The 14883-nt window shown below is 37.1% G+C and overlaps 1 protein-coding gene across 1 annotated transcript in view; it reads right to left on the bottom strand.

Moving 5' to 3' along the window:
- The window catches only part of LOC134651698 (uncharacterized), a 409485-nt gene extending 402976 nt beyond the window's left edge, over positions 1-6509 (bottom strand). The window contains exon 1 of the mRNA XM_063506799.1: positions 5567-6509. Coding sequence (XP_063362869.1) covers positions 5567-6509 — 943 coding nt within the window. The remainder of the gene's footprint in view (positions 1-5566) is intronic.
- Between the last annotated feature and the right edge of the window lie 8374 nt (positions 6510-14883).

The raw sequence follows: 14883 nt of genomic DNA, 5'->3' as shown, positions 1-14883 counted from the left end.
TCTGTTGCCGCTATAAAAACAAATACTAAAAACAGAATAAAATAAAGATTTAAGTGGGGCTCCCATACAACAAACGTGATTTTTGACCGAAGTTAAGCAACGTCGGGCGGGGTCAGTACTTGGATGGGTGACCGTTTTTAGGGTTCCGTAGCCAAATGGCAAAAAACGGAACCCTTATAGATTCGTCATGTCTGTCTGTCTGTCTGTCTGTCCGTCTGTCTGTCTGTCTGTCCGTCTGTCCGTCTGTCTGTCCGTCCGTATGTCACAGCCACTTTTCTCCGAAACTATAAGAACTATACTGTTGAAACTTGGTAAGTAGATGTATTCTGTAAACCGCATTAAGATTTTCACACAAAAATAGAAAAAAAAACAAAAATTTTTGGGGTTCCCCATACTTCGAACTGAAACTCAAAAATTTTTTTTTCATCAAACCCATACGTGTGGGGTATCTATGGATAGGTCTTCAAAAATGATATTGAGGTTTCTAATATCATTTTTTTCTAAACTGAATAGTTTGCGCGAGAGACACTTCCAAAGTGGTAAAATGTGTGTCCCCCCCTGTAACTTCTAAAATAAGAGAATGATAAAACTAAAAAATATATGATGTACATTACCATGTAAACTTCCACCGAAAATTGGTTTGAACGAGATCTAGTAAGTAGTTTTTTTTTTATACGTCATAAATCGCCTAAATACGGAATCCTTCATGGGCGAGTCCGACTTGCACTTGGCCGCTTTTTTATTTTGCTTGTTTTGCTCTATTTTTGTTGATGGTGCGGAACCCTCCGTGCGCGAGTCCGACTCACACTTGGCCGGTTTTTTTACTTATAACAATTTTCTTTTTGAAGAAGCCACTTTCATATTCACTCGCTAGATTGATTTCAACATAAGTATTAAAAAAATAAATGAGGAAAAAACGATGACAAATGGTCTCTCGCGAACAACTCCCGGCTCAAAAATCAACCATCAAAAGAGCGCCGCTCATTCCTCCGGTAAATTCAAATTAGTCCGAAATGTCCGAATAATTCACATTAAAAGTTTGGTCAATTACTTCATCGTTTAGCTGATCCTTTCATTCGAATCAAACAGAGCGGTTTATGAAGGGTTTCGTTATTATTTGAAATTAGTTGACCATTCCAATATACTGTGCAAATATTTTTCAATATAAGGATTGGGATATTTTGAAGTCGGTATCATTAGGTAGAATTTTGATTAGTACCCAGTTAATATGTACCTACATATAGTAGGTAATACCATAGAGAAAAAAATACATAGATTGCTTACTCCATGCATCAGTTTTGGTACCAAAAAGACTATTAATTTCAGTGTCGACATCTAGCATAAAGTAGCGGAATTATCAGTACTGCTACATCTATTGTCAAGTAGGTAGCAGTACTGATAATTCCGCTACTCGATGCTAGATGTCGACACTGAAATTAATAAGTCTTTTTGGTACCAAAACAGAACTGATGTATGGAGTGAGCACTCTTGTCTTATTATATTTCTCTATGGTAATACATACCGAACGTTTCATCAAGTTTACCCGTTGTCTCTGTCCCCATTGTCTGAAGTGACGAAGATACCGGTTTCGCATCACGTTTCAATTCTAACACGGAAACTTAGGGTTCGGGTTCTGAGGAAAGAGGGTGCTCGTTGCGGTTGGGTATCTCCAGGTGATGATCGGATGTCAACTGCAACTGCACTACTGTTGCGACATTACTGCAGCGGCATTCATATAGCCGCGGTATCTGTCAATCGAGTCAATAGGCTAGATGACAAATTTTCATTTATAGTATCAATCAATCAGGTTTGTTTTTAGGATCAAATGTCTATATGGAACCCATTGCATTAAAGCAATACAAAAGTCAGAAATGATAGTCAAAGTCCGACAGTCGTACTTCACTAGCGAAACGCCCCGAACAAATCGCTATGTGAACGTGACGTCAAGCTCACTGAGATCGCATCTTGAAGTTGAAGTATGAACAAAACAAGAAAATTGCATTTTTGTCGGTGAAATATTGCGTTTATATATACAGGGTGATTCATGAGACGTGAGCAGGACTAAGCCTACACAATCAGTAAATGTAAAAGAATCGTTCACCACAATATTTAAGTAAAACAACCACGCTTTTTTTCTGTTGTTACACTTTTTGGTAAGGGCAAATTTAATTATCTACAATCATAGATTTACTTACTACATTTACTTAAAAAAATAAAAGCTTTTTAACCGTTATGACAGCACTTTGAGTATGAAGAAAATAAAATGTCACACTTGAGGGAGATACGATTTTTCAAAAGTAACCAGAGGGCCTACCGCGAACCACGTTCGACGTGTTGTCTCCCTGTCACACTTATGTACAAATTTAAAAGTGCGACAGAGAGGCAACACGTCGAACGTGGTTCGCGGTAGGCCCTAAGACTCCGATGACATTCGATTTGGCACTTGTTATGAATAAAACAAAGAAGGTGACCATTAATGTCGTAAATAAATTATAACTTATTTTTTTAACAGTATAAAGTAAATAAAAGTTAATCTCACAAATACTGGTACGAAACAGTAGTTTATAACGTAGGTACTGTATGCGTAGGCTTGATCCTGCTCACATCTCATGAATCACCCTGTATAGTTGCTATACAATCTTTTTTTGGCTAAAATGTGAGGAATCGAATTATTACGTTAAAAAAAAACTTAAATTTTGAAACTTTCATGTGCTGTATTTTTATATTATTTCTATATTTTTTTTAAATATCCACAATAATTTTGTGATAAATTGCTCATTTGCTATCTATTTTATTAGATTTTGTTATAAAATTCAACATGTGTCATCATCCCTATTTCCTTCATAAGATGAATTACGTTCGCCACCGCATTACTGCCGCGAATATGACGTTCAATCCGTCACTCATAGTAAATTCCACGAAAGTTCCAATATGAACATGAAAATCTCTTGTCACACGATAATACTTTTTGAAGTTGGGATGAGGGCGTTGTTTTCCCTAAGCATCCAACCCTTTCCATTATAACTCAGTTATTGAATGGCAAGAAGGGACAGCCTTTCCGAACTTTTTTCCTATTTAGTTTTTGAAAGGAAATATTAATGTTGAAGTATGCTCTTTTATTTTCGCGGGGTATTTTGGAGTGCCAGCAGTTGAAAGTTTGCGGACTTAGTAAAAACTTCGTGTTGTTTAATGTTTCATTGGTGATTGTACCAAAACCCCTTAAAAGTAGGTATTACAACGTAATTTTACTGAACATTTTGCGCGTACTATGTGGTACAGTCAGCATCAATATATATAGTAGCGAATGAAACTACGCGCCGAAAGTATCTGATATTCCGGATAACTTTTCCAAATATACATAAATCTCTCAAATTCACGTTCAAACGTATATCTTTTACTGTCTTAATTGTTCTCCATATAAAACCATCACTTTCTGTTAAGCTGTTACGCGTTTTTTGATCCGCTACTTTTGATGCTTACTGTTATGTAGTACTGTCTAGTTAGGGATCATCCACTAATTACGTCACACGAATTTCTAGGTTTTTTTACCCCTCCACCCCTTCTTGTCACACTTGGTCACATTTTGCAAACCCCTCCCCCTCCTGGTGTGACGTCACATTTTAGGCAATTTTGTTTTCAACGAAATCGACAATATTAACTCGGCATTATTTTTTTAAAGAAAAAAAATATTTTTGATATAATATAAATATTAGTAATTTTATAACACAACGAAAGTTACATCCAAAATGTCATTATTTAACTGTACAGCGAATAAAAAAATATAAATTAATTTTCGGTTACTGATGAAGTTAAAGTGACATCACAATGTTTGTGACTCCCCCCTCCCCCATGTCACATGTCACATTTTCTTGACCCCCTCCCGCCCCCTAAACAAGTGACGTAATTAATGGATGACCCCTTACTTGTATTTCAATCGATTGAGTTTTGATTTTAAAAATTATTAAGTATTAGTAATGATTTAAGAGATTACCTATTAAGTCACTTTTTCCATTAAAAAATCGTTTTCTTGTGTGTTTCAGTGTCCTCGTTTCAAGCTGTTAGGTACCAAAATTACGAGCCACAGAGCAGGGAGCATATTGCCGCGCGGTACAGTAATTACATGAGACCGGCAAACGTGGCGCAGATTTATAATCACTGGATGATGCAAATGATAATAATAATATTTAATTTATAGTACACTGCGGCGGTCACAATTGTATAAGTCTGAAGGCTACTGGCTAAACACGCCCCTCGTGCCAAGCCAAGCCAAGCGTGAGCCGTTTTATAAAAGTAACCTTGTAACTTAGTTGTTTTAGAAGATGCGGAATGGTCAGGAAATTTTATTAGCTTATGGCCCACCACTTCGACCATGACACTCCACTGGATATAAACTCCTCTAATACCTACCACCATCATCGTCAGTCTTCAATGTCTCTGTTCCTACTGAATCCTCTGATTTTTTAGGGTTCCGTAGCCAAATGGCAAAAAACGGAACCCTTATAGATTCGTCATGTCTGTCTGTCTGTCTGTCTGTCTGTCTGTCCGTCTGTCTGTCCGTCCGTATGTCACAGCCACTTTTCTCCGAAACTATAAGAACTATACTGTTGAAACTTGGTAAGTAGATGTATTCTGTGAACCGCATTAAGATTTTCACACAAAAATAGAAAAAAAACAATAAATTTTTGGGGTTCCCCATGCTTCGAACTGAAACTCAAACATTTTTTTTTCATCAAACCCATACGTGTGGGGTATCTATGGATAGGTCTTCAAAAATGATATTGAGGTTTCTAATATCATTTTTTTCTAAACTGAATAGTTTGCGCGAGAGACACTTCCAAAGTGGTAAAATGTGTGTCCCCCCCCGTAACTTCTAAAATAAGAGAATGATAAAACTAAAAAAAATATATGATGTACATTACCATGTAAACTTCCACCGAAAATTGGTTTGAACGAGATCTAGTAAGTAGTTTTTTTTATACGTCATAAATCGCCTAAATACGGAACCCTTCATGGGCGAGTCCGACTCGCACTTGGCCGCTTTTTAAAACGATTATTTGTAATAAATACGAACTGTCTTCGCAATCAACACTATATCCTCGGACGAAACTCTCTAGTCGTTGCGGTGAACGGTTTGTGCCAATTTTGTGTGTAAATTGTGAGGTGATAGGTACCTTATTGTAGCAACCGGCCATTTATATGGAAAAGCTAGAAACTGAAATTACCTTACCTTATGCAGAGTATCAAATTTCAGAGGTAACAAGGAAAAATCAAAAATAATTTGTGTTTTAGGTATTTTTATTTATTTTTAGTGAAAGATGAGTAATCAAACCTATGCCCAATACCCAATATGATAAAACCAATTTAAGTTTAGAACACTAATCTGAGTGCATTGTGCTTATGTATTACTTCTTCTTCTCCTTGTCCTTTTCCCATTATTTGGGGTCGGCTCTCCTAATTATGTTTCGCCAGGCTTCACGGTCCTGGGTCGTCTCAGGTGTGATTTGGGCTTCTTCCATATCCCTCTTGACTGTTGCCAGCCATGTCAGTCGGGGTCTTCCTCGTCTAGATTGTGTGGGGAACATATCTAGCACCTTACGTGTCATGTGTTCGGGTTCTCGGCGCATGACGTGTCCGAACCATCGGAGTCGCCCTTCGGTTAATTTTTCGGGCAAAGGTCTGACTTTGAAACTACCACGGACGTAGGTGTTACGGATGTGGTCAAGTAAGCTGACGCCACCTGCCCAGCGGAGCATTTTCATCTCGGCGGCATGAAGCTTATCCTCTAGTTGTTTTTTGAGGGGCCAGCACTCGGCGCCGTACACCATGGCCGGACGGACTGCCGCTTTATAGACTTTCCCTTTAATGGTAACCGGCATTCTCTTGTCACATAAAACACCCGTTAGGTCTTTCCACTTCATCCAGCCCGTGTTTATTCTGTGGGAGACATCGGCATCAATGGAACCATCGCAGGAAATGACCGAGCCTAGATATTTAAAACTGTTAACTTGGTTTAAGGGCGTTCCGTCCAAGGGAATGGCATGGAGGTTTTGGCTGCCGCTAAAGTTGCAGTGCATGTATTCTGTTTTGTGGCGACTTATCCGTAGACCTGCACTTTCTAACGCTACTCTCCATTCCTCCAGCATTTCTTGCAGCTCGTGAGATGTTTCGCTAATGAGGACTATGTCGTCTGCGTAAAGTAGAGTCCATGGCGGTGGTTGTTGCAACCTGGCGGTTAAGTGATTCATCACGACGTTAAAGAGAAGGGGGCTCAGAGCTGACCCCTGATGGACGCCGACCTTTACTTCAAACTCGTCACTCACTCCCGCTGGGCACCGCACTCTGGTTGTGACATCGTTGTACATATCCTTTACGGTATTTATGTAGTATTCAGGTACATTATGTGCTCGCAGTGCCTGCCAGATTAAGTTTCTCGGGACCCTGTCGAACGCTTTTTCTAGGTCAATGAAAGCCATGTGAAGGTCAGCCCTGTTGTGCCTGAATTTTTCCATTAGGATTCGAATGGTATGAATTGCGTCAGTGGTCGATTTTCCCGCAACAAAGCCGCGGCTTCCCGCAAAATTTATAATCACTGGATGATGCAAATGATAATAATAATATTTAATTTATAGTACACTGCGGCGGTCACAATTGTATAAGTCTGAAGGCTACTGGCTAAACACGCCCCTCGTGCCAAGCCAAGCCAAGCGTGAGCCGTTTTATACAAGTAACCTTGTAACTTAGTTGTTTTAGAAGATGCGGAATGGTCAGGAAATTTTATTAGCTTAGGGCCCACCACTTCGACCATGACACTCCACTGGATATAAACTCCTCTAATACCTACCACCATCATCGTCAGTCTTCAATGTCTCTGTTCCTACTGAATCCTCTGATTTTTTAGGGTTCCGTAGCCAAATGGCAAAAAACGGAACCCTTATAGATTCGTCATGTCTGTCTGTCTGTCTGTCTGTCTGTCTGTCTGTCCGTCTGTCTGTCCGTCCGTATGTCACAGCCACTTTTCTCCGAAACTATAAGAACTATACTGTTGAAACTTGGTAAGTAGATGTATTCTGTGAACCGCATTAAGATTTTCACACAAAAATAGAAAAAAAACAATAAATTTTTGGGGTTCCCCATGCTTCGAACTGAAACTCAAAAAATTTTTTTTCATCAAACCCATACGTGTGGGGTATCTATGGATAGGTCTTCAAAAATGATATTGAGGTTTCTAATATCATTTTTTTCTAAACTGAATAGTTTGCGCGAGAGACACTTCCAAAGTGGTAAAATGTGTGTCCCCCCCCGTAACTTCTAAAATAAGAGAATGATAAAACTAAAAAAAATATATGATGTACATTACCATGTAAACTTCCACCGAAAATTGGTTTGAACGAGATCTAGTAAGTAGTTTTTTTTATACGTCATAAATCGCCTAAATACGGAACCCTTCATGGGCGAGTCCGACTCGCACTTGGCCGCTTTTTAAAACGATTATTTGTAATAAATACGAACTGTCTTCGCAATCAACACTATATCCTCGGACGAAACTCTCTAGTCCTTGCGGTGAACGGTTTGTGCCAATTTTGTGTGTAAATTGTGAGGTGATAGGTACCTTATTGTAGCAACCGGCCATTTATATGGAAAAGCTAGAAACTGAAATTACCTTACCTTATGCAGAGTATCAAATTTCAGAGGTAACAAGGAAAAATCAAAAATAATTTGTGTTTTAGGTATTTTTATTTATTTTTAGTGAAAGATGAGTAATCAAACCTATGCCCAATACCCAATATGATAAAACCAATTTAAGTTTAGAACACTAATCTGAGTGCATTGTGCTTATGTATTACTGAATCGCGATTAGAAAGGGATTGAGATAGCTGTCAATCCATATTGATTTTGACGTAAGTGTATGGAAATCTGTTATTTCTAATCCCTTTCTGATCGCGATTCAGTAATTGTAGGTACCTTAATAACTGAGCAATAGGTATTTCTGTCTTAACCGGCACGTGTACTTTTATTAAATCTCTAATACTCAGGAAAGTGGTAAATTGATGTCGAGGACTTATTGCAGCCCACTTTCCGCCTAAGTGCAGGAACTGCACTAAAGTAAGCCTTCGTCGCAATCGGCGGCCCGGAAACAGTTCATTCTTGTCGGAAATCGACGTGCCGTGCTGTTTTGATTCGATAAATCAGACTTCGACATCATTTTTATACCAGTTTATTTACAATTGAGACACTACTTGTAATAATAAGCGAAGGGAATTTGGTTCTGGCTGAAAAACAGCGCTGAAGTGTCACCCATGTGGGTGGGCATTTTCAGCATCATGCTGACGCAAAAACCGTTTGCCACACCATTTAGAAATAATTATAACTTATACTTAAAATTATTAGAATAGTTAGTTTAAGTTAGTTAGTTTATATTTTGTACTTTTTTTGTGGCAATAAAGCATTTTCATTTCATTTCATTTCATAATATTATTTTGAGTAAAATAATGTAAAAAAAAAACCAATCTACTTACACTTTATAAACTGATATCAAAAAGACAAACAAAATGTAGGTACCTAATAGTTATTGGCTCTTGACTTGTTTTCTTTCCCTGCGATTTTTGTGATCCGTAAAATTATGCAAAAAAAATTGTTCTAATTATGCAAGAGTGATAGTGAGGCAGATAACGAAATATCAATTTTCGCGTTTCGCGGTAGGCCCTCGGTATGTGCTAGTTGCGCCCCCTACGCAGTTTTGCATAATATCCCCTATTAGCGCGTTTTTTGTGTCACGACTCGCTGACCAAAGTCTAGTTGGTGTTTGAATATTTATTAGGTAAGTAGATTTGTTCAATGACAGGGTCAATTTTTGAAGAGGGTGTTTTTTCGACATTTGTATGGCAACTTTTTATTTTTGGAAAATTAGATTTATTATCATCGATTTAGGAAGGATTCTTAACAACAAAAAATATACTGTACGAGGCACTACTCTACTTTTTATAGTTAGCTAGATATGGACGTCTAAAGATCGACATTTGTATGGCACTATTTAGCAATTTTAAGGCGTTTTTGACATGTATATGGCATTTTTTCGACATTGTATGGCAGTATCAAAATGTTTATGTCACTATTTATCAATTTTGTGGCATTTGTAAGACCCTGAGGACATTTTTATGACGCCTTTTCGACATTTGTATGGTACTATATCGACATTTGTATGCCACAATCGACATCTGTACGGTCAAAATAGCCGTACAAATGTCGCCATACAAATGTCGCCAACAATATTTTTTGGCGAAATTTCTTACGCCATATAATCGATTCAATTATTTATTTTACTATATATTTTAGCACTATATTTGCAACTATTATTATGAAATACACATTTTTATTTCGACTGTGTACCAACATATGTGTATATGTGTATATAAAGGCTTACTACGCGTATGTCCATTCTGTCCTGTCATATGGACTAGAGCTGTGGGGCCTGGCTGCGGACAGGGACCGGCCATTTGTTATCCAGAAAAAGATAATTAGGACAATGGCGAGAGTTGCCCCAGATACACCTGCCCGCCAACTTTTTATTAATTTCCGCATTCTAACACTCCCCTCCTTGTATATACTCGAGGTGGCAAAGTACGTCCGAGCGAACTTGACTTTGTTCCCCAAAAAACAGTGGAACAGTAAAAGATTCCAGGACAGCCGTCAGCATGACTTGGTACAGCCCACTCATCGCCTTAGGAAGACTGGCAATTGTATACATGTGGTTAGAAGTAGGATTTACAATAATATTCCATGTGACATTAAAAACATGAACACGATGTCGGGTTTTAACTCGCGCTTAAAATGTTTATTGATTCGGAAGGCCTATTACTCCGTAAATGAGTTTATTAATGAGAACAATGAGACAAAAATATGAACATTCCATCACAATGCAAATTTAAATGTAAATTTTTATTTATTTCCAATTTCTATACCTTATAATATTATCCTTAGCTCACTAAGTGAATTGTAAATAATAAATGACAATGTATGACTATTACTGAATAAATGATATGATATGATATGATATGAAGCGTCCATACAAATGTCATTGTAGTCGTACCAAAATATATCGTAAGAGATTATCACCTGTTTTTACATAAATAAAACTGTTTCCGTGTGCATACTAAATGGTGATAGACGCCCAACTAACCGCACTATTGCGTCGTAAAGTTAATCTAATCGTTATTCAATAGACAAAAAAGATTTTGGGGGGTATCTTTAAGTCATAACAAAACAAGTGCCGCGCGGGACAACGATAAAAAGACTTCCCTTGTTTTATTAAATAAAGCATTAAATTATCTAAATGATTTAATAAATTCTCTAGAAAATGCTCGTTATAAAAATATAAAGCTATTAATAATACGTTGCCTACATCCAAAGTTATGATTTTTTTTATTGGGCTATGCCACCACTGGGACACGCGAAAAACGGCAAATTTCGCCGTTTTTAGAACTTAAAATGCGATTTTGTCAGAAAAAAATAACATTTAAAGTACATTATTTTTAAAGTTTATTATACACTGAATGAAAATATATACATCTCTAGTCTTTAAGTCCAATGGACTTCGAGTTTTAGCCGTGGTACAGCAAAAAATGCCTATTTGAAAATTGACCCGACACATGAAATAAATGTTCCCAAAAACGCTCTCTAAATTGAGGAGCGCTTATTGCCACTTTACTCGAACAAATATATTGCTTCGGCAAACGCGTGTGATCACGCATATAAATGAATGCATGTGGCTAATCCCTTAATGGAGAATACGGGTCCACTTACGGCGCGGATAATAATGATATTGTTGGCTGGGTACTCATACATTCATTATAATATATATATATATAGGTACATCCAAATTCATACGCGGTAAACAATTTCACGTAGGTTCCTACAGGTTAAATACTAAATATATTCATACGAGTTTAAAAAATATTGTTCTATTTTCGAATATATAACGAAACTAATTTGAACGAAGTTATACAGAAGTATTAGGGGTGGTCTATTAATCAGGTCATATTTTTTTAGCTCAATTGCAAGTCCTAAAAACATTTCCATTCCTGTTTGCCATAAAGTCGGTAAATAGCTTAAAATACGTTCTTGTAGGCACTTTCATAACCGGAATTAATATGAAATGCAATTTCTTTCCTTTACGTTTCACTTGGCTTGCAATAGGGCGATCTGTCGATGCCGGAATACATTTTTTCTGCATCATTAATCGCCTAGGATCGGAAGTGCATCGCTTGCCAACATGGCTGTCTATATTGTTTTATGTGTTGTCTATTATATCTTGAGCTACGATACATTTTATATAAATTCCTGAGTTTAAGACAAAGTAAGAAAAAGCTTTACACTGCATATATAGTTTTACAAATTATTATGAAGAATTGTGTGACTCGCAAATGTCAGTTTACAGGTTTAATATTGTATCTATCATATATCGAAGGGCCCGAAACATGTCGCCAATAGCGACTAAAAATTCAAGTGAGTGAAACCGTTGTCGTATAAACAGTCTATCATGTTTTCATAAATTGGTGATATTCTGTAGAATGTCTAACATGACTCTGAGACGTGCATGCTGCAATTCGATTTGCAATATAAGTTTGTGAATGTGGAAATAAAACCCCACCTTATTAAAGTAACAAATAACTTCATACTTTACATATAATTGCTAAATATTAAGAAATAAACTTATACAACACAACGACATCAGACAGAGTAGAAGTCAATTGGAGAAGGTAGATGTGGCAGTCGAAATAGCAAAAAACTGTCACGGTTATAGTCAAGGACTGCATGTATCGTTAATTATGGGTACAACTTTACTTAGCCGTTTTTTCTGGTATTATATGTTTATTAAAAAAATACACATATAGTTTAATTAGTGCTTTAATAATAAGTAACATTTCGTCCTGGGAGATCGACGTAAAGCATATGGTTTGGACAATATTTACCTAATTCTCCCGAGTAACAACAACGATTGTGGACAAATACTACAAGAAAATTTGCGGTTTGCGAACAAGACGAGATGTTACACAAAAAAAATGTAAACAGCAATTACACATGATTCGTAAAGCGAAACATCTGGGCATAGTCTAATCATTTCTTTTAGTTGGAATTTTTTTTTGGATCTGTGCATGGTGGCCTTTTAGAGAATATTATGGCATATTTACTTACGACAACCCCGACTTTCTTTCTATCGACCTGTTCTAGCCATGGTTCAACGCCATAAACGTCCGTTAGACTTTGGACTTCGGTAGATTCTTTTAGCTGTTTCCCTCATTTCGCTTGCGTCAGAAATTGACGGGAATCCAAAATGTTGCATAAAAAGTCGTTTTCACGTAAAAATAAAAATTCACCACACATTTATTCTGTGGATGTTCAATTGAGCAATCATGAAACGACACTTAGATGACATATTTTGGCAGCATATTAACCTTTTGTTTCTTTAAATCGTACCAAGGAATCACTGAAATAGTCTCAAATGAAGCTCGATAGGCTTGTCCAAATTATATTTGCTAGACGGTATTAAAATCATCATAAAGTCCCTAAAATAAAATAAATTTTAAAACTTCTTATATCAGATGTGGCTTAAAAATAGCCCCAGATTATACCTTAAAAACATAGTAATACAAAATAGTACACACGTCAACAGTTAGACCAGGTTTATCTGTATCCATAATTAACGATACGGTCCTTAACCTAATAGAATGGTCATTATATATTATCTAATAAAAAGTTCTCTTAGGAGACAAAATTAATAATTAAAATCGTACCTGAAAAGGAACTTAAAATGTAAGTAGAATAGAAGGAATAACAGATCATGTTCATCAGGAAAACTCCACCGCGATCCGTTTTGAATTTTAAAGTACTTTGGCGCAGTTTTTACATAAATATCGCATTACTTAGTTTGTTGGATTTGCTTTTGTACGTTTTGTAAGTGAAGCTTACGCCCCTGGGTAATATTTTACCTAGCTCGGTTTCGTTATGACTTCGCTATGATTCAATTGCGAGGAGCGCAGATTGCAAATTACGTTTCAGCTGTAGAAATGCAACACGAGTACCTACCGAACATTTATGTTACGTGACAATTAAATAAAGTCGGTCACCGCAGACTGACTAAGGTAGCCACATTAGGTACAGGTTTTGAAAACCGGTTTGATTTGATATTGGTACGATCACTGGTGTAGCTAGGTAATAACCAAGGGCCCTGTTTAACTTTACTGTTTATGTTTTAGCAATATATTATATATTCGAGTACATACATATTTTAAAACTGCAAAGCTACTTTATCAATAATCAGGTTTTGGGGGCCCCCGAGCTACCACTGGGTACGATAATAGTACCTACTCTTCAAGCACCTCGCTAGCATCAATTTATTGGTATGAGTGTTGCATATATTATTAAATATATATACATCAATTACCTTACGTTGATAATGATAATCAACAGTGTTTTAAATTACAGACACACGACTGCCAACTTGAAGCGAATGTGTAGGTGGGCGTTTTTTTTTTGTTGTCCCCTACACTTTTTTTTTCAAATTTGGGATTTTTTATGTTATTTCTACTCAGAATCACGAGCTCTTTCTATCCTAATAGTAGAAAAAAGTGTCGTAGTCTAGGCAATAAAATAAAGTAAAATCCTGGGAGGACTGTTCGACAATTAGTCTGAATGCTTCTTTATTGTTCAAATCACCAAAAATATCAGTGAAAATACCAAGATGAATAACATTAATAAGAAGACCAATAAGGAGACTGTAATAAACGCGAAGACTGCCAGTTATAATTGGCATGGTTATTCCCTAGCGCTCGGTGATGAGTACGGCCATAGAGAAATATAGTAAGACAAGAGTACTCACTCCATACATCAGTTTTGATACCAAAAAGACTATTAATTTAAGTGTCTACATCTAGCATCGAGTAGCGGAACTATCAGTACTGTTACTTGACAATAGATGTAGCACCGACCGGAAAGCCTTATGTTGTTGAGCATAAGACTTTCCGGTCGGTGCTACATCTATTGTCAAGTAGCAGTACTGATAGTTCCGCTACTCGATGCTAGATGTAGACACTGAAATTAATAGTCTTTTTGGTAACAAAACTGATGTATGGAGTGAGCAATCTATGTATTTTTTTCTCTATGGTACGGCATAATTTCGGTAGATAAATACGTAGACATTTTCTACTGGATGGATTCATTAAATGGCTTCACGTTAACGAAGAAATATTTGCCTTGCTCCAATATTCTGAGCAATATTAGAAGTAAAATAGTCTCACAGGACTGTTTGTTGTATTAAGTTTTTTTTCTTGTTTTATTATTACTGATTCATTATCATCATATTTTCTGAAAAAGGTCAATTGCTCAACAAAAGGATTCCCTTGGGATCTCGACTACGTCCGCTCGTGCACTGCCTACATGCAGCTTTCTTGCGATCTTACCATTGACTTTAACCACAAAAGTGGCATACCCGTAGGCTGCTATACGTAATTTACTTTCTACACATCTCGCTCGCACTTATATGCCAGTACGAGCGGGATGCATAAAAAGTAAGTTACGTTCACGCTGTAGTGGGTATTCAAGAACCTATCAGCTCCAGCGGCCGATAAATTGCTAATTAGAGTCGAATCGTATTTTTTTAGTTTCCAATCGCGGCATTGGTGCAGCCACGAAGCAACTCGATTTACAGAAAAAAATTGTCAGTAACAGCACCGCAGCAACACCGCAGCAACGATGTCACCGCTGCTTTTGCCATCCGAATGGCACCTTAAATGAAATAGAGTAATGCTACTAGCACCAGCATCTTAAGTAGGTACCATGCCGAGGGCATTGACGTACCATAATTATGTCAAGACTGACCTTACGGGC

The sequence above is a fragment of the Cydia amplana genome, chromosome 10, assembly GCF_948474715.1.
Source record: "Cydia amplana chromosome 10, ilCydAmpl1.1, whole genome shotgun sequence".
In the NCBI taxonomy this organism is placed as follows: Eukaryota; Metazoa; Arthropoda; class Insecta; order Lepidoptera; family Tortricidae; genus Cydia; species Cydia amplana.
This window is presented reverse-complemented; position numbering and strand designations above follow the sequence as displayed.